The sequence below is a fragment of the Ambystoma mexicanum genome, chromosome 3p, assembly GCF_040938575.1.
Source record: "Ambystoma mexicanum isolate Mex_15411 chromosome 3p, UKY_AmexF1_1, whole genome shotgun sequence".
NCBI classification, from domain to species: domain Eukaryota; kingdom Metazoa; phylum Chordata; class Amphibia; order Caudata; family Ambystomatidae; genus Ambystoma; species Ambystoma mexicanum.
Window position 1 is genome coordinate 925,098,537 of NC_090925.1, and position 18,834 is coordinate 925,117,370.

Consider the following 18,834-nt stretch of genomic DNA (forward strand, 5'->3'; position numbering starts at 1 on the left):
GACAAGGAGACACTGGCGTTGAGACAAGGAGACACTGGCAGGGGGCAGGGGGGACAGGGAGACACTGGCAGGGGGCACAGGGAGACACTGGAAGGGGGGATAGGGAGACACTGGCAGGGGGAAGGGGGGACAGGGAGACACTGGCAGGGGGCACAGGGAGACACTGGCAGGGGGAAGGGGGGACAGGGCGACACTGGCAGGGGAAGGGGGTCAGGGAGACACTGGCAGGGGGAAGGGGGGACATGGAGACACTGGCAGGGGTACAAGGCGACACTGGCGGGGGGCAGGGGGGGACAACAAACCAGAACGGGACTCGAGTTTAAAAGCACCCGAATGCTCTGCATAACCACCCCCTCACCCTCAGGTGCTCCTTTTCCTACCTGTCAGCTGAAGGGGAAAAGGGAGGGGATCAAACGGCATCCCCTCTGCAGAGTGTAAACATAGGCGGTGAACCAGCTTCCTCCGGCTATCTGCCAGTTCGCTTCCCCTCGGATTTGCCTCCCACTCACTCTGCATCTCCCTGGGAGGGAGGGAGATCTCTTAACAGGCCCGTGTAACGTCGGAAAATGGGCTTTCAATGCGCTATCTTGGGCGAAATTGCCCGTCAAAAAATGCTTTCCTGACATTCGTTACTGCGCATGTGCACCAACACAGCACATGCGCAGTAGCACCCTAAGCACTTTTCGACGGCTGAGCAGATTTCGACGTTACACCGGCACCATTGGCGATCCTGCGACTGCAGGCAGGCTGGAGTTCCTTTCGTTAGAGGAAGGGCCCTCTTAACGCTCTTTGCGTGGCGACGCACATGGAACCTTACAGTAAAGAAGAAGTGACAGGCGTAAGAGGCGTACTCGAGAAGAGGCTACCCTTGGAGATTAAAGAAAAAGAAAATGTTTTTGCGCTGTACTTGGAGAATTGGTTTCTACTGGCGCCAAGAGGTACTGTGATTGATGCTATGCCGCAGCAGCCCCATGTTAGTAAGGTGTGCAAGGGACCTTGCTTGTTCAGGGCTGAGATAAGTTATCTACCGTACAGGCCCCATCGGCCATTCGTGTTTTCTTTTTTTTTAAAGCATATTTTTTTCTGTGGTTGTCTCTGTTACATTCCATCTCGGTGTCCTCAGACATTTGACAAAATACTTGTGCCTAAAAGCTTCTTTACAGTACAGTGTAGAAATGTTTGACCATAGCACATCAATTGGCCATTGACTTCATTGTGCCACAATGAATGCTTTGTATACCGTGAACAATATGAACTGCATTTAATAACCATTACTTGGCTCACTAAAGACCACAAAATGCATAGTGTGGTTTCCCTATTTGCATCCAGTCTGGGAACCAGAGTCTGCATGGGTTGCTTGATGTACAAGCAGTCAGACTCTGGACCACCAGCCAGCTCCGTGAGTGGCCCTCTGAGCCGAGAGCACACGAACATCCAGTGCGGACTGCCATTTGTCCCCCAAGGCTCTGCTCCAATGCCGATCGCATTCAGAACCATGTGCCACACCTGCATTGCCTGCTACCTTGGGGGAGACAGTAAAGTACTTATGTTTTACTGTCAAATATTTTTATCATTCCAAGATACAGACAGCACCGATTTAACTTAAACAGCGCTTCCCAATGGCAGCCTCCAAATTGCCCGGGGCTGCCTCCTAACGACGTGCTGTGTAGAGTGCGGGAGAAGAAAAATGCTCAAGTTGAACAAGACTTTCCCTGAAACAAAACACAGGGCTTGCCTTGCAGTCCTCTCCAGCCCCTGTGATCCCTCGTTTTCCAATTTGCAGCTTGCGAGGCCTCAGGGCTGTCATGAATAGGGATCACACAGGTGCTTGAGAGGACCTTTGCAAGGCGAGCTATGTGTTTTATTTTCATGAAAAGATGCTCAAATTTGAACATGACCTTTTTGTTTTTTCGCTTGACCCCATTCACATTAGGTGATCAGCAGCCGCCAGACAGACAGCAAGGCTCGTTGCTTTGCAATATTCCCCTCCCCCAAGAAGACCAATGTAACTATTTTACCCAGCTCTAACACGTGCCTCTACCTTGCTCTTGCAGCGCAGCACGCTTTGCAAAAAGCTTCAGCAGCGTGTGCTAGCGGCCGGGGTATAGCTTGGGCTGCTCTGCTCCGGCTGGGAAAAGGCTGGTGCATGGTCTCATTGTCCCAGAGTACTGTGGACTGTCGGACACGACTGCCGAGCAGCCAGTGCCCAGTAATTCTAGCGTGCATCTTGACTGCAGTTTCAGTCCGCTAACAGCAGCAGACCCAGAGGAGTTCTTACCCTCGGCACACCAAACAAACTGGACTGGTGTGACTGATACTGGACTTGCACACAGTAGGTATGGAGAGCGTGGGGTGGGAGGGTACTGTGCTAAACGATTCTTCTGCAGTTTGACACTAAACCTAACAGTGTGACTAGTCTGTCCGTTGAGTACACTTTCCCTGGGATGGTACGTCTGTTTTTTCCTTCCAAAGTGCACTCATGCAGCCAGCTAAGGCAACGTTTTGTGTAGAATACATCAAAGGACTGACATTTACAACTGGCGAATTTCACCACTGCCCGTCTTAGGTGAGGTCACAGCATAGCTTGAAGTGGGTGTTAATTATATTTCATTGCAATGCAGAGGCCCGCAGCGGGAGTCAATGTAAAGATTAGAATGCATGAATCATTACTAGACATTCACCACAGAGGAACGTGCCACCCTGAGAAACAGTTTATTTCAGAAAATAATTTCAAAATGCAGCACTCCGCTACAAATGCAATACATATTTCTGGCTACAGGGTAAGCTGTCAATGAAGGGGATTGATGGGGGCAAGTGCTTCTCCCTGCCAGGTCATTTTAGTTTACCAATTCCATGTCCCTCCCGTTTTTCTTTTAAAGGGGGGGATCTTACTGTGCTTAAGCATGCTCACAGGATTTAAAATGTGCACGATAGGCACTAAGTACATGGGCAACCTCACATTGGTAATAACATATTAAACAATTTCCAATTGTGGCCATACATACCAAGTAATCGGTGTGCAGTGTCAATGTTGTTGGAGAGAAAATACCACTGGCTTTAAAGTCATATACATGAATGAACTGCATGCATGTAATGCAGTGATTTTGGGCAGTTTCAGCGATTCACAAGGAGTTATTTGAACGTTCAGATTGAAGACAAATGTAAACTAGGAAGCTAAAAAGGTAGCCCAGCAGGTTGAGTAACTGTTGCTGAAATGTTATATGTTCAGTTCTACCTGGAGATTCTTGGGCATTTGGTTGTGAGTGCGCTGCTTTCCCAATTTTGCCAACCTCCGAAGCCTGAAAGTAGATGCACGCAGGCTTGACATGCTTGCCCCAGACCTGCAGATGAACTTAACTGGTCTGCTGTTAAATCTCTCTTACCAGTTTAATGGTATCCACTATAGAATAATTGGTCATTTTACTATAGCTGATATGATAGCTCAGTGGGTAGAGCGCTCGCTGCTGCGATGTGTGCATGATCTACAGGTTGCAGGTTCAAATCCCAGCAAGGCCATCTCACCCTTTTGTTCTTCTGCGGTCAATAAATGAGTACCAACACAGGTTGGGTGATATTGTATGCATATTTGTTCTATAAAAAAGAGCTTAAGTGTAAGTGCTATACAATAACATATCATTTTGCCTTGGACGTCTACTTGCATTCACACTAATTTGACAATATGATCTACACACACAGATATTAATGATACATATGGTGGAAATGTAGATCACATTAGTGAAATCATAACCATATTGTTCGTAGGGTACTTAGGAACAATGCAATTTGATGCCACTTCCTGTTTTGTCAAGGGGTGAAAGGTCACGTTTCATCGCTTCCTGGGATGTCACTTTAGGGTGGGTTCAAATGACATCACTTCCGGTGATGTCATCAGAGGTCAAGGGTCATGAGGCGAGCGGTGGGCCACTTTTATGAGGTGATGGGTGGGCCACTTTTTCTTGGGTGTCCGGGCCTATTTCTTGTCCCAGTCCGACCCTGACAGCGTGTCGCTGGAAGTAAGGACTAAAATCTGATGTGCCATTTGAATGGATTTCTATAAATCAAACTGACAAATCTAGCGGAAGTGTCACGGTTAATTTAACGGAACGGAATTTATAGATTTAACTTTTAAGTTGCTAAAGGAGAACATGCATATATAATAGTTTTCTGTTTTACAGTCTGATACAACCGCAGCCTGTTTCAACATATTTGAAGCAACTTGGAAATGTTTGGGTTGCATAAGGTTAATAGTAATCAAACGCGTGGTTTAAAACGTTTAGTGCTGTGAGTTAGTAAGGTTTCATGTATGGTGTCCTTGATGTGCACCCAGTCAGCTGAACATGGAAAACATTTATTGGGGGAACCGACTTCTTAGGAGGGGCGGGGCTTTGGGAAGGAGGGGGCAGGTTGTGCAACACAGTATCTCTAAATAGAACCCAATCCTGACGATTTGCATAAAGGCATTGAGCATTATGTGAACAACATAATGTCCACAATTTTAAATGTTAAACATGTCTTATATTGAGTTATTAAGAAAACCTTTTAAGCGAATAATGGACTCTTCTGTTTTGATTGGTCACAATATTCACCATAATAAAGAGATAATTGTATTTGTATTTTATTTATAAAGCGCACCTGGCCTCGGGCATCTGAGCGCATCACTTAGGTTACATGGCAGATTGACATAAAATATGATATACAGGGCAATATACAGAAATGAAAACAAACAGATTACAGTCATAAGATTCTATATACTAAAAGAGTGATTAAAAAAATGGCAATGATAGGCATGTATGTACAGTTAAAGTGTAACCACAAAATTTGCAGAATATAAAAAGCATCTTTATACAAGTTAAGCAGAGAGCTGTCTGTAAAATGTAAGAAATGTATACCAGTTTGAACAGCTGCAAAACTGTGTGAGGCTTTGTCAGTAAATGTATGCAGGCTCCAGTACTGCGTCTCGTTCAAGAATGGGTTGGACAGCGGGAGCAGCCTGTGCTACAACGAGCAGTCTATGAACGCTGAGTCTTCTGAAAGCAGGTTTGCTTGATGAGGTACAGGATCTGCAAGAGTTGTGTCTGGGACCCCCTGGGTTTGAGGGATGGGGTGTCCCTGGGTCTGGGGGATGGGGCGGTGCTCCAGCAAGACCCTTTTTGCCGGAGCTCTGCTCTGTCTTGTTCCGGTCCATTTCCTGTGCTGCGTACAGCGTTGCACAGCCCTTCACCGTTGTTGGGCTAAGCGGGCATGAAGTGACGCGGGGCTCGGGAGGGCATTTCAGGCTTAGGGCAAGTCAGTATACATTGGAATAAAGGAAAGGTTCACATGCAGTGCCAATGTCTGGACTAATTTATTGGCAATAGAGTGGTCCTCCGTTGCGAGGCTAGAACCTCACATTGGCAACGATCGGGCCAGAAACCCACTTGGCGGTTCCCGCCCCGCGCGGCTTGTGTTCATCCAGGCATTGCGGAGAGCTGCATATAACCGCACAAATAAAACTGATGCCGCCTTTCAACGTGCGTCTTCACGGCCGGCCCGCTCTTCACCTACACATGGGGAGGCAGGCAGCGCTGAAGGAGGAGAGCGGTCGAGCACTGGCAGCGTGTCGGTGCACCTCAGGTTTACTCCGCTCACTTCCCCGTCGGCAGCAGACGCGAGTCCTGACAGCAGACGCGCCATCCGGGGAATGTAGTATCACAAAGCCCCACCTGGGGAATTCAGGAGGAATACACTGCTGGCTCACAGAGTGGTGAGGGAATAACAGCGTCTGTCCTCTACATTCGTTTCATGCTGCAGAAGCTCAGCCCCACAAACACATACATTGTGAGTGGAGTGCTCCAGAAGGGCTACACTCCAAGGTGATGCTGCCTAGCTGCCCAAGACAAAAAAAGGGAAGAGGCACAGGAAAAGGCCAGCCGTGAACCCCACGGTGCCCGTAAGCCCTCAACATGTCAGACGGCGAGGTACCAGCAAGGCACTCCGATGCCTTTCAGCCACCCCCAGGTGAGATGCAAGTTATGCACCTGCCCCCTGAATTTAACCTGCGTGATACCAGCAATTTAGGACCCTGATGGGTGCGATAGCTACGGCACTTTAAATTCCACATAGGACTCATTGGACTCACCAGTGACACATGGGTGAAGAATATGCTCTCACTCACAGTGGGCTCTACGGTGAGGGACTTTGTAGGTGAGTTAATTGACATAGAGACAGCGTCATTCCGTGACCTACATGAAATGTTGTCCAATTACTTTGCACCCCACACAAACGTGGATGCTGAGAGGCACATTTTTCACACGAGACGCCAGGAAAAGGGTGAAACACTAGACAACTTCATAACTAGACTGTGTATCAAGATCAAACATTGCAAATTTCAAGTCATCGCCGGATGTGAATCCCAAGCATTCTGGAAGAAATTGTTGTAGAAACGATGGTCCTTCGAGGAAAATACTCACATTAGCCTGCATGGAATCCTTCAATGATCAGCAAATGGACAACATGAACAAAATGACCATCCAAACCCAACAAGCAGAAGGGGTGAATGTAAACAAACTCTCTATAGCCGCCATCAATGCCTCCAGAAACAGCGACTCCACTTGTTTCAAGTGTGGCGGTGAATATCCCCATGCCGGTGCATGCCCCGCGCTAGGACAAAAATTTGCTCCCGCGGAGGCGAAGATCACTTCCGGGCCATCTGCAAGAAAGCTCCTCTGCCGACACAAGACAAAATATAGCCGAAAGGGAGATGGAGAGCCGTGCAGACAAGCCTGCGTGCAGCTGGAACTGGTGATACAGGACGGAGGACTGTGAGAGTACCAGATTGTCCTGCTGCGGCGAACGATGACCGTCTGATGGACCGTGGCGATCTGGGCGATCAAGCAGTGACCCGCTATCATCCACAGATGATCAGAGAAAGAAGGGTTATGTATGGACACTAAACAACGATGTGGCTAAGGAGCACAGCCCAACGCTGATCTTGCATGTCAGCGATGCACCAGCTGAGTTCCGCAATGACACAATGCAACAGTAAACATAAGCAGTGGAGGTATACAAGAGCCTCCCGAAACTAAGGCTATCGACCATCGACATCTATCCATATGGGTTCACTAAACCCCTGCCCTGCAGAAGAGTCACTACAGCAGTATGCTCATAGAAATTACATGCAGCATGTCTCCAGCTCCATGTGCTCAAACAGAGACTAATGGTGGTTTTATCCTCAGCTTCAAGACCACCGTGGACATGGGACTAATACACGTCCTCTACCAGTTGATGGCACATAAATATTTGGCAAAACCAGATGACCTTGAGAGAGTCTTCCCAAAACTGTTCACAGGGCTAGGCAAGCTCAGAAACTGCAAAGTTCAACTTCATATAGATCCCAAAGTCAAGCTGATAGCCCATTATCGGGGCATCCCGATTATCCTACAGAAACAGGTGGAGGACGAACCAAAAAATTAATGGATCAACACAATATTAAACCTGCTGTATAGCCCACGCCTTGGGTATCCCCCCATACTGCCGGTTCCCAAGAAAGCAGCAGAAGGGTTCATCTGGCTATGCGTAGATATGAGAAGGGCAAACGAGGCAATACAAAGGGAAAGCTATCAGGCACCTCGAATCACGGATATGATTCACTTGCTCCACGGAGCAAAGGTATTCTCAAAACTGGACCTCATCAAGGGGTATCCATCGCCACATTTGTGACGCACATGGGCCTCTTCATATATAAGCAACTTACTTTCGGAATATCGTCTGCAGCCAAAATCTTTCAGGATGAAATTCACAAGGTCATTCGACACATCCTGAAACTGCTTTAACTACTCGGACTATGGCCTGGTTTTCTGACAATCCACTGAGGAGCATAACTCCTCACTTGACTGGGTGTGTTCAGCACTTGAGGCAGCAGGCCTGACATTGAACAAAAAGAAGTGTGAGTTCTGTAAGGGCTCACTGGGATTCTTCGGACACATTTTTTCTGAACAAGACATGCACCCTGATCCTGGCAAAGTGGCAGCGCTCAACAAAGCCACGAGGCCGCAGAATGTGGCCGAGGTACGCTCGTTCTGGGGGCTTGCTAGTTATTGCTCAAGGTATCTTCAGAACTACGCCACTATTAGCACGCCGCTCAGGCAACATACGAAACATGACCAGGCATTTCAATGGGCAAAGGAATGCCAGGAAGCCTTTGAGAACATCTGCAACAGCATTTCCAAAGAGGAAGAAAATGGCATATTTTCACGCCAGCAGAGCCACAGAGATGATCCTAGATGCTAGCCCAGTTGACTTGGGTGCCATTTTGACACAGCGGGACCAAGACAATCCCCACAACCAGTTCATAGTAGCATACGCCAACAGGAGCCTCAGGCACACAGAGCAAGCATATGCACAGGCTGAGAAAGAGAGCCTAGCCGTTGTATGGGCCTGTGAGTCTTTCATCTGTTTCTTTATGGAAAAGCATTCTCAGTTGTTATGGACCACAAGGCCCTTCTGGCTATTCTTGGCAACCCAAATGCAAGAATGCCCCCAAGAATTGCAAGGTGGGGCCTACACTTGCAGGATTACAAGTTCACCATTGTTCGCCGACCAGGCAAAGAGGCAAACCCGGCTGACTACCTGTCCAGGCACCCAACATTGCAGACGCATACCTCAATTATGTGGTGCACCACATGCAACATTTGCTTGTTGACTGGGCCACACTTATGAGTGAATCAGGACAAGAACCAGCCTTGCGCATCATCGCAAGCTGCATGCACAAAGGAAAAAGTAAACATGCCAGGGCACAGGCGAAGAGTCAGGCTGTTGCCATGCAGGATGACGTGCACAGCCTGCAGCTGGTGCAGGATGAACTTCTGGTGGTGGAGGATCATATCATCATGAAGGGAAGTAGAGTTGTCCATCTCGCTCATGAAGGGCACCGGGAGGGTGAGGGGGTGGTATCCAGGAAGCGATTGTTACGACAGACGGTTTGGTTCCCCAAGCTGGACGCCATGGTGGAGGACACAGTTCAGAACTGTGCCACATGTCGTGTTGCTGCACCACCACCTCACCCCAGCCCCTTACACATGTCTCAGCTCCCGGAGGATGTGTGGGAGGAATTAGACGTGCATTCCTTCTGACCACTGCAGGATGACTTTCACGTGCTGGTACTGATTGATGAAGATTCTGGTTTTCCTGACATCCAGGTGATTGAGCCCACATCTGCCACCTGTGTCAATGCTCCCAACATATGGAATCTCCAAAGTCATCAAATCCAACAACGGTCCTCCATTCACTAGTCGGGACTTGCAAACTTTGCCAGGTTTATGGGTTTTCAACAGAGGAAAATCACACCATTGTGACCCCAAAACAACAGAATCCTGTTTGGCTGGGCAGTATGCATCTGACTGACAGAGAGCCCAATTGCTCACCCGATGAGCTCGCTAGAACAACAGGCTATGACTCGTGATCAGGTGGAGAAGGAGGCCAGGACTCGTGATCAGGCAGAGAAGGAGAAAATGAAGAACAGGGCTGATGCCAGACGGAGAGCCAAGGAATGCAACATAGTAGTGGGTGACCAGTGCGACAAGCTCAGAAGGAAGATCCCATTTTTGTATCTGAAAGGCTGGCCATAACGACAGGAAGGGATCGATGCTGACTGCCCAAGGAGCGTCACGCAAAAGACAATCGCATGAAACACTTTGCATTTCAGGAAAGGCCCAGGTGAAGACACGGTCCCATGGCACCATACTCGAGCTGACCGGCATGGCTCAAACTCAATTGTCTCTTATCTAGGGGACGGTGAGATGTAACAGTATAAAGAGGAGGCCACCAGACCAAGGGAGGATCCTGAGGAAGCACCACCAGGACAAGAGACTCCCTCAGCGGTCTCACATAAAACCCAGAAGACTGATTGAAGAGATGGGGTAAAATGCTTATCTAATGTGTTACAAGGGGATGTGATGTTGTGCACTGTTGCACAGTCCATCACTGTCGTTGGGCTAGGGGTGGGGCCATTTTGGGTCACGTAAGTAGGAAGGGATGCATCGCTAGCGAGGGGGTTCTGGGTTGAGGGGAAGTCGGTGTATGTTGGAATAAAGAAAAGGTTCACACGCAGTGCCAGTGTTTGGACTCATTTATTGGCAACAGAGTGGGCCTCTGTTGCCGTTGCGAGGCTAGAACCAGACAGTATCAATAGACTTGAATTTTTTTAACTGCAAATCAACCAAGGGAAAAACATAATGCTTTAGTAGAATATTGGTATATGAAATGGGCGGGGGGGAGGCTTGTGATGCTGGAACTGCATTGAAGGGCCTTGTCCTGTACTCCTTTTTCATGTGTGTTCTGTGTTATGTTCTGCACAGGAATCCATGTGGGACTCCGTGCAGCTCTTCCTCTCTTTGATTGTGGTGAACAGACCCTTGGGATAACCTTATGGCACCCATGGCTGGTGGTACAACCCTGTACTCGACAGAGCAGGGTATGGGCTGGTGGCAGCTCCATGCTGAGTTTGGCAGTTGTGCTGAGTATCCTCCATTTTGGGATACCCATGCCATGCCATGCTGACCTGTTTTCTCTCTCAACACCGTGCACCTGGCCACCGTCTGTTCTTTGGGCCCAGGTACCTGCTCACCCTGCCACCCTCCTGCACTGCCTCCGGCCACCCCTTGCACTGGGGTCTGTATCTGTACCCATACAGACCCCCGCTCACTTCTCTTCTGCACTTATCAGATCTACCCTATCTGCTTAACCTAGCACTTTCCACTTGCTGGCTGCACTACCACCTTTATGTATTTATTTATTTATTTTACTTTTTATTCTTTTCTCTCCTCTGTTCCGCACTTTCCACCTCTCCCCCCTTCCATGCACTTTCCCCCTTTTCCCTTTCCCATGCCCTGGCATGTTCTCAATGTCACTGGGCCTAGTAAGATTGTTTTTTTGTTCTTCCCCGTTCCCCTCCCTTTGCCTGGTCGTGCTGTGAATCACTTGTGTACGAGCGCGATATAATTAAAATATCATATCATATAGTAATCAGTGGATTCCTGATGGGAGATAAGATGGCCCCTGTGGCCTCTTGCTTTCTATCACCTGTTACCTTGTTTTCCCAAAGACCTGGGAAGCCCTTACTGGCTGTTGGGTGGAAGTTCCATATATCGTATTGTGGGGGAAGTCCAGGCCAGACTGGCTAGAGCCTTCCCATGACTGTATGTTGTGGCTACACCCTTGGGGTGGGACCTGGGTGAATGGAGTGTGTGACCAATATACATTTCATGTTATGGGTGTCCGGTTTCTGGTGTGTAACACAATGAATGAGACAGCCCTGCCCGAAACTGGGACGAACACAATGTGGTGTGCTGAAAGGCTGGGTGCTTGCCCCAATCCACATCCTTGTTGTGAGTGTCTGGATGAAGAAGAATGGCCTGAATGCACTGTGAGCCTGATTGGCTGCCTGCATGCATGCATGCCCTTCTGAATGATTGGTTGCCTGAGTATGACCCAGCAGAGTGAATAAGAGACCGAACAGTATATCTGGGGACCTCTGACTGATTGGAATTGTTAGAAGCTTGATGCTTAACCTTGAAGCCCGCTGGAAGAAGAAGAAGAATTGCTGCTGCTTTCCTTCGCCAATCTGAAAACTGTGTGTCTGTCAAGGAACTGATCCAAGAGAGGACCTGGCTAGGACACCTCTTCCTGAGCTTCGCGCACCAGCTTAGCTTAACCAGGGCTCCCTGGAAGTCAGTCCTCGAAAGGCTGATGGCCGGAGACGGGGACCGCTGAGGAATCTGAAGTGGAGCACCTGGACATCAAGTCCACTGTTGTCGACCTGGGTTCGGAGGTCTGCCGTGACTGCTGGAAGCCTGTTGAGCCGTGTTGCCCAGACTCGGGGACAGCTTGACGCCGTGCTGCTCATCGACAGGAGCCCCAATGCTCCACCATTTCCTAAAACCTTTGAATCCAAGGACTTCCCTTGCCATCACCGTTGACTGCTTTTCCCAGCTGGGGCAAGTCAAGGTCGTCAACGGCCGAAAAGAATCCACCTGTGGTTTTCCCGCCACCCGAAGACCTCAACCACGCAGACGAAGATCCAGAGCCAGCCACGGTCGAGTCCCGATCGCTGACGCCAATGACCCGATGCCCTTGCTGTGCCTACATTCTTCATCTCATATTTGCGGCAACTAACACTTGACTAGGTGCACCACGCGTCTCGTGTACGCAGGACGTCTACGATTAATAGCTGACGAGCACCGCACAGACCAAAGCGGTTGTCCCGACGACAGTGTTCATCATCCTTCATAGGAATCTCGATGACCCGTGGCTCCTGCCTTAAATGGAGTTCACTCAAGAAGGGCCCGTCGCCGAACCATCGAAAGAACTCTACTAAACTCGGGTACATTGGGGTAGTAGAACTTTTACTGAGGAAACAAGACTCGTTAAACATTATTGGACTGGGCTTGCTAATACATTTATTTACAGGCTGCCCAGGTGGGGGGATCCTCACAAGGAACTGTGTCGCGGTAAGAAGGCACGTATTTTGCCATTATTTAACCATACCTTGTCTTCTCTCCCATGTCCTATGTGATATGCGTTGTTATTTGACTCGTATGCCATTTAAACGATCTGCAGTTGATGCATTTTAACAGAGTCGGTAACTGAGTGTGGTACCACATAGACATTGTATATATTTACCATTAGAATTGCCGGAGTACAAAGTGTGTTATTGATTGTGTATATATATATATATATATTGAACTTTATTTATATAAAGAGCTGTGTTACCACTAACATAGTGTGTGGACATTCCTTTGGGGGATGGGAGGGGGTCACAGTTGGGGGTTTAAAACTGGGTTACACAGGGGGGTCTTGAGCCACGTCACCTCCTTGAATGTTGACCTGTAGAACTATCACTACCCAGATGGCCGGGTTCCAATCTAAGATGGGTGGGGCATAAGCGGATTAAGGAGACTGAAGCGGGTGGGGGTGGGATTGTGTAACGGTTAATGGTTCAGGCATACAAGAAAATTGGAGTCCATGCAGGTTTGTTGGATTACAAAGTATCACAGTGATGTACACACTGCTCAAATGGTGCAATACTTGGTCGAATATGCGACGTGGGCATGCAGTGAACGGGTCACTTCAAAAATATCACATGGAATGTGAGGGGCCTGAATTATCCATCTAAGGGGCGCAAGGTACTATTATAGATACAGAGACACCAAGTGGAAATGGAGTTCCTTCAAGAGACTCATCTGACATCAGTCCCAGGATCGAAATTTGGGAAAAGTTGGGGATGCCACCGATATTTCTCTTCTTACTCCTCTTACTCTAGAGGGGTGGGTATTCTCATCCATAAATCTGTTGGGTTCAGTCTGACTACAATGGTCAACGATCAAGAGGGGAGAGGTCTGGTGGTGCAGGGAATAATATAGGGCCGTTTGTATACTCTAGTCAACTATTATGGGCCAAACCAGGACATGCTGGATTCTTTGGAGTGGATTGATTGGCAATTGGGGAAGATATCACCCGGGGAGATAATCTGGGCTGGGGATTTCAATGCAGTCATGGAGCAAGGTCTGGATCGCACAGGGGGAACTCGGCGCCCACCATCCATGGTGACTGGTAAATTGCAAGGCATGTGTACATCATGGGAGGTCACTGATGTCTGGAGAACCAGAAACCAGGTTACAACAGAATAGACATATTACTCCTCCGTGCACAACTCGGGATCCCAGCTAGACTACTTTCTAGTCTTTCACACACTAATGGGTAAAGTGACCGAGGTGTCCATCCTGGCGCATACACTTTCGGACCATGCCCCAGTATTATTAGTGGTTGAATTAATGGGTCGAGGGTTAGGACAAACGCCTTGGATATTTAAAAGTGAGGTATTTCGAGAGAGCCTGTCCAGGACAGTAGACCCATTTTTAGAAATAAATGTATCAGTGGAATCAGCTGTGACCCTGTGCGAGAGCTTTAAATGCGGAATTAGGGGTGAGTGCATCTCGAGGGAATCTGGGGTATTAAAACAAATACATAGTGAAATCGCGAAGGCTGAGACCCATATAAAAGTACTACAAATGGGGGCACGCACACCAACACCCTTGGAACGAGCAAAGATCAGGAAACTCCTACAGTTGTTCAGTGAACTAGCACACAGAAAAGTAAAGTTTCTCTCGGGGAAGGCTGCAATAAGGTTGTCTAGTTGCCAATTAAAATGACTATTGCAATATTTCTGATGACATTATCCTGAAAAGGAAGGACCTTGCATTAAGCAGACCATAATTGCCAAGTAGGGTTGGGCGGTTAGTTTTATTTCCCTTCATAAAGTTATATTTTTATCATTTTGAATGGGACATTTATTTTGTGCACTCTATAAAATGAAGCACAGTTTCCCAAACGTATAGATTACTAGTGCAACACATTACACTATATTTCACATGCATGCTAAAACTAGAAACCAAACGAAACCTAACCCTCTAGTTGATCACCCTGTGAATGAGAATTTGCATTTTATTTAATGCATTTGATGTAGGTTTCTCTGCTGCTAGTACTGGTCAATGGTCTATGGGAAACTCCAGCTTCATTTTAATTAAAACAAATTCTCTGGTGCCAACACCTGTCGATGTTGGAGAAAATAAAATGTATGAAATTGTCTGTGGGCAATTAGAATAGGAAATTATGTGCAAGCCAACAAGCAGCAATATTGAAAATATTTTACCTGTTGTGGTTTAGAAAGTTGTAGAATATTGAGTAATTCGTATGAATGAATGTTTGTGTGTTTTGTAAACTAGTGAGAAAAAAAACAGGCAGGTTAAGTTGCTTTCTGATGACAAGCTGCCTGTGATTGTATAACATTGTTGGTGACTTCTGTGACAAACCTAGTGAGTGTGCCCCTTCTCCAGGGTTAACCACTCCCTTTGGGACTAGGTGAGCCTACTAACTGAAATCCTTCCTAGGGGACAGGGCAAGGGGATCCCACTAGGGGTGACCCCTTTCTCCTCCCCCTTTTGAGGACAAAGAATGCCCAAAGAAGTATTCCCCTTTACCTTGCCTTATGGCAGAGCCCCAAGCATTTGTGTTTTACATAGAAGTTGAACAGGGTTACCAGCTAGAAGGGCCCCTTTAAGGTGGATGGCTTGGTGTCTGATCTACCTGAGTTGCTGCCTCTTCACCGGAACTGGGGACCAAACGGTTCCCACATACACCTGCCACACACTTGGCTGGATAGCAGGAAATGCTGTCCTTTGCTAAAGCGCAGAGGAGGAAGTCCCTCCCCCGAAGGAGGAAATTGTGATGGAAGCCATGCAGTAGGTGTGGTGTGGAGCAACTCCCAGCAGACCACAGGAGGCTGCCGCTCCAACACAGGTGGGAGCCTGGATGGTTCTGGGAACGCAGAGAAGCGGAAAACTGCTCTAAGGAACTAAAGGAGTACCACTTGAAAACCCAATGCCGCCAAAGTGAGGAACCGGAACCAACACATGGGGCCTCATTACGAGTCCAGCGCTAGCCGTGCCGGTAAAACCGGCAGGCTGCTGCCGGATTTGCGGGAAATTACCGGCTCCGGACTTGCCGGAATTACTGGGGCATTATAGCCCCGGTGGTCCAGTAATTCCGGAACCGGCATTCCGTTGATCCCTATTCCCGTGGAGTCCGATAGGACTCCATGGGAATGGTGGCCGTGGAAACACCGGCACCATGTGGTAATGGTGCCGGTGTTGCCACGTCCGTCTGCATCTGGTGGCGTTATGCCTGCCAGGTCAGACCTGGCGGGCGTAACAAAACACGGCCACAAAACTCGTAGTTAGCCGGTCTGGAAAACGGTGTGGTACGGTTTTAACGGTACCGTTCAATCCAGACCTGTAATGAGGCCCACTGACTCCACAGTCAGCCACCAGGACAAGTATGCCGATCTGTGAAGGCCTGAGAGACGACTGTCCCGTTCAAGCAATGCAGCTGCAGAGAACATATGTGGCCTACTACAAATGATGGGTGCAGGGCATGTTGAAGCCCACACAGGACTGACTGCCAGAAGACACCAGAAGGGGTTGAATGGGCACACAAGCCAACCAGGGGCTGGATGAGCCCGTAGCCCACAAAGGGCTGATTGCCAGAAGACCCCAGAAGTGAGTGAACGAAATGATAAGCTAACCAGGGCTGAACAAGCCCTCATCCCAATGCGGGCTGATAAGCCAAAGACCTCTGAAGGGGCTAAGCGAACCTGCAATTGCAACAGGGCTGAGCAAGCCTGTGGCCTGCACAGGGCTGATCTCTAGAAGAACCCTGAAGGGGTTAAAAGAAAGTTCAAGCAATCAAGGGCTGAGCGAGGCTATAGCCCAAGCGGGCTGATAAAACGTGTGCGCCCCAGAAGGGGATGCCAGAAATCCTGACCGGAACAGGCCCATGTTCCACATTGGGCTGAACGTCGGAAGACCCCAAAAGGGTAAGGAAAACAAGAACCTGAGGGATGACCGAAGTCGGCTGAAACAAGCCCTTAGCCTACCCGAGGCTATAAATCTAGTTTTCTGACCAATATCCAGCTCCTTTTTTGTGGACTTTGAATAATGTGGACCAACTGAACTGATCATGTTTAATACATCTGGAGAGAGGAGGAACAAATCTAGAACTGCTTGACGAACTAATGGAAACCTGTTTGCACCATCAGGATTCTGAGACACCTTTTCCAAGCACAGATCTTGAACAGACTTTTTGAAACCTTGTGATGGGGGGTCAGAGAATCGGCTATCAGCTAAGTGCCTTTAGTTCTTCCTACTGGTAGGACAGTTAAAAATAAACATCTGTTTGAACATGTCTTTGTGTCTGTTTTCTATCTCTGATTTACCACACTTCCCAGCATAAAGTTAGGGGACCACATTTGTTTTTGATTGGCTATTTTAATAAAAAGGAACATTTTGTTCAAATACAGCCTATTTCTTGTCCGGGAAATTTAGTGTGTGATCGAATAATAGGGGTGTTAGAGCAGAGGATGCTGCCTTGCAAGAGGTAGTGTATAAATCATCCAACAGTATTTCATCCGAATAATGATCAGAGAGAGTGGAGTCTAGCTGTAGGTGTTGGGCCTTGGTAATGCTAGTGAGGTTCTGGTTGCACAGGAAAACCACATGAACCTCAGCCAGGAGAATTTAGAGGAATATGTTGAAATCAGAAAAGAGAACTAAAGGATGAAGAGTGAGCAGTAAATTGGTATGGTACTGAGGGCTGGGAGTGAAGTTGGATGGAAATGTTTGGAATTAAGTTGAGTAAAGTCAGGGGGAAGATGGTGCGACTGCCCTTGCTAATCTGCTCAATATCACTTCCTCTCAACTAGTCGGGGGAGTGTGAGAGGGTAGCAGTCAGTGTGGAAATCTAACGGAGTGGCAGCATCGAGCTGGGGAAACCATGTTTCAGGGATGGCCATGAGATAGAGTGGTCATTGAGAAAGGACATTTTATTGCAAAGAGATTGGGTTTTAAGAGGGCCAAATTAGTTCAGTGGGAGAATTGGGATGGTGTTTAGGTGGTTGGGGGGCACGGGTGTTCCTAAAGGGAGACAAGTGTGGTAGATAAGGTTGAGAGTGCTGGTAAGAGAAACAACCTGGTGGCAATTTGAGAGATGTATGGAGGATGAGTTTGGGGAATGGGATGGCAGGAAACTGTAGAGAGGAGGGGTGGGATCATGGACTGCAGATACTTTTCAGAACACAGGATCCTGGATATCCTTGGTTCATCACTGTGGGGGTGAGCCAGTGGTATGGCATCCAGAGCAAACTTAACGCTGTTGTGCTAGGAGAAAGCACTTGGAATCCTCTGAACATTGTAGATACCATTCGAGTCAGAATTACTCGAGTGAGAAACTGGCCCCCCCACAGCACATATTCTATTGTTCTAGCTGTCCGCTCTTCGCTCGAAACGAACTGGGGGTAGATCACTGTGTTCGGCTGGGGCCTCCCTATGGAACAGCCTCTCTGCCATTCTAAAACTTGAATAGAACCATCTCTGGTTCCGGAAGCACCTCAAAACCTTCCTCTCTGCTTCTGCCTTTGTCAGCCCTTTCCCCTGCTGATCTGTTCTCTCTCGGCACCGTGCACCTGGCCACCCTGTGTCCTCTGAACCCAGGTACCTGCTCACCCTGCCACCCTCCCGCACTGCCTCCGGGCCTCCGCTTGCACTGGGATTTGCATCTGTACCCATATAGTCCCCCCCCCACCCTTTTTTCTTCCTGCACTTATCAGACCTACCCTATCTGCTGCCTTAAACCCAACACTTGTCACTTGCTGGCTGCACTACCACTGTTTGTTGCCTTTATGAATTATTTATTATTATTTTCTTGTTTCTTCTTTGATCTGCACTTTCCACTCCCCCCCCTTCCATGCACTTTTCCCCTCCCCCTCTCCCATGCACTTGCGCGTTATGTCACTGGGCCTAGTAAGATCGTTGTTTTGTTCTCCCCTGTTCCCCTCCCTTGCCTTGTCTCCCTCTGAAACACTTGTGTACGAGCGTGTAGAAATAAAATATCAATTCGATTACTTAGCGCATCGTGATCCTGTCTTTGAGGGGTGGTCTTGGTGTTCCATGTCCACTTTATAGTTCATGTGGGCAATACCGACTTAATTTGGTCTCTCTCAAGGGAGAGATATCCGTGCTCTTGTGCTCCAGGGGATGTCTTAAGTACTATGTTGGTTGTGTGTGATTGATGCCAACCCAAATATGTAAAATCTCCAGAGTGTGCTTATTGGCACTGTTTCCTTGTTTGTGGCTAGGTAATCAGATTGGTCTTTAGAAATGTCCTGAAGCTATGTAGTTTTCCAAGTTTTGAAAGTGCCTGCTTATAGACTTCAGTAGTTTGCCAGGACTGAAAAGGGTACTCCTT

General features: G+C 48.1%; 1 protein-coding gene across 4 annotated transcripts in view; it reads left to right on the forward strand.

The window, feature by feature from the left end:
- Window positions 1-727: 727 nt before the first annotated feature.
- The window catches only part of UQCC1 (ubiquinol-cytochrome c reductase complex assembly factor 1), a 999,068-nt gene continuing 980,961 nt past the window's right edge, over window positions 728-18,834 (forward strand). For 2 of the 4 annotated variants that reach the window (XM_069652211.1, XM_069652212.1), the window contains exon 1: window positions 728-938. In XM_069652211.1, the coding sequence (XP_069508312.1) occupies window positions 891-938 (48 nt within the window). In that variant the 5' untranslated portion in view covers window positions 728-890. The remainder of the gene's footprint in view (window positions 939-18,834) is intronic. The other 2 variants (XM_069652210.1, XM_069652213.1) reach the window with 2 other exon arrangements.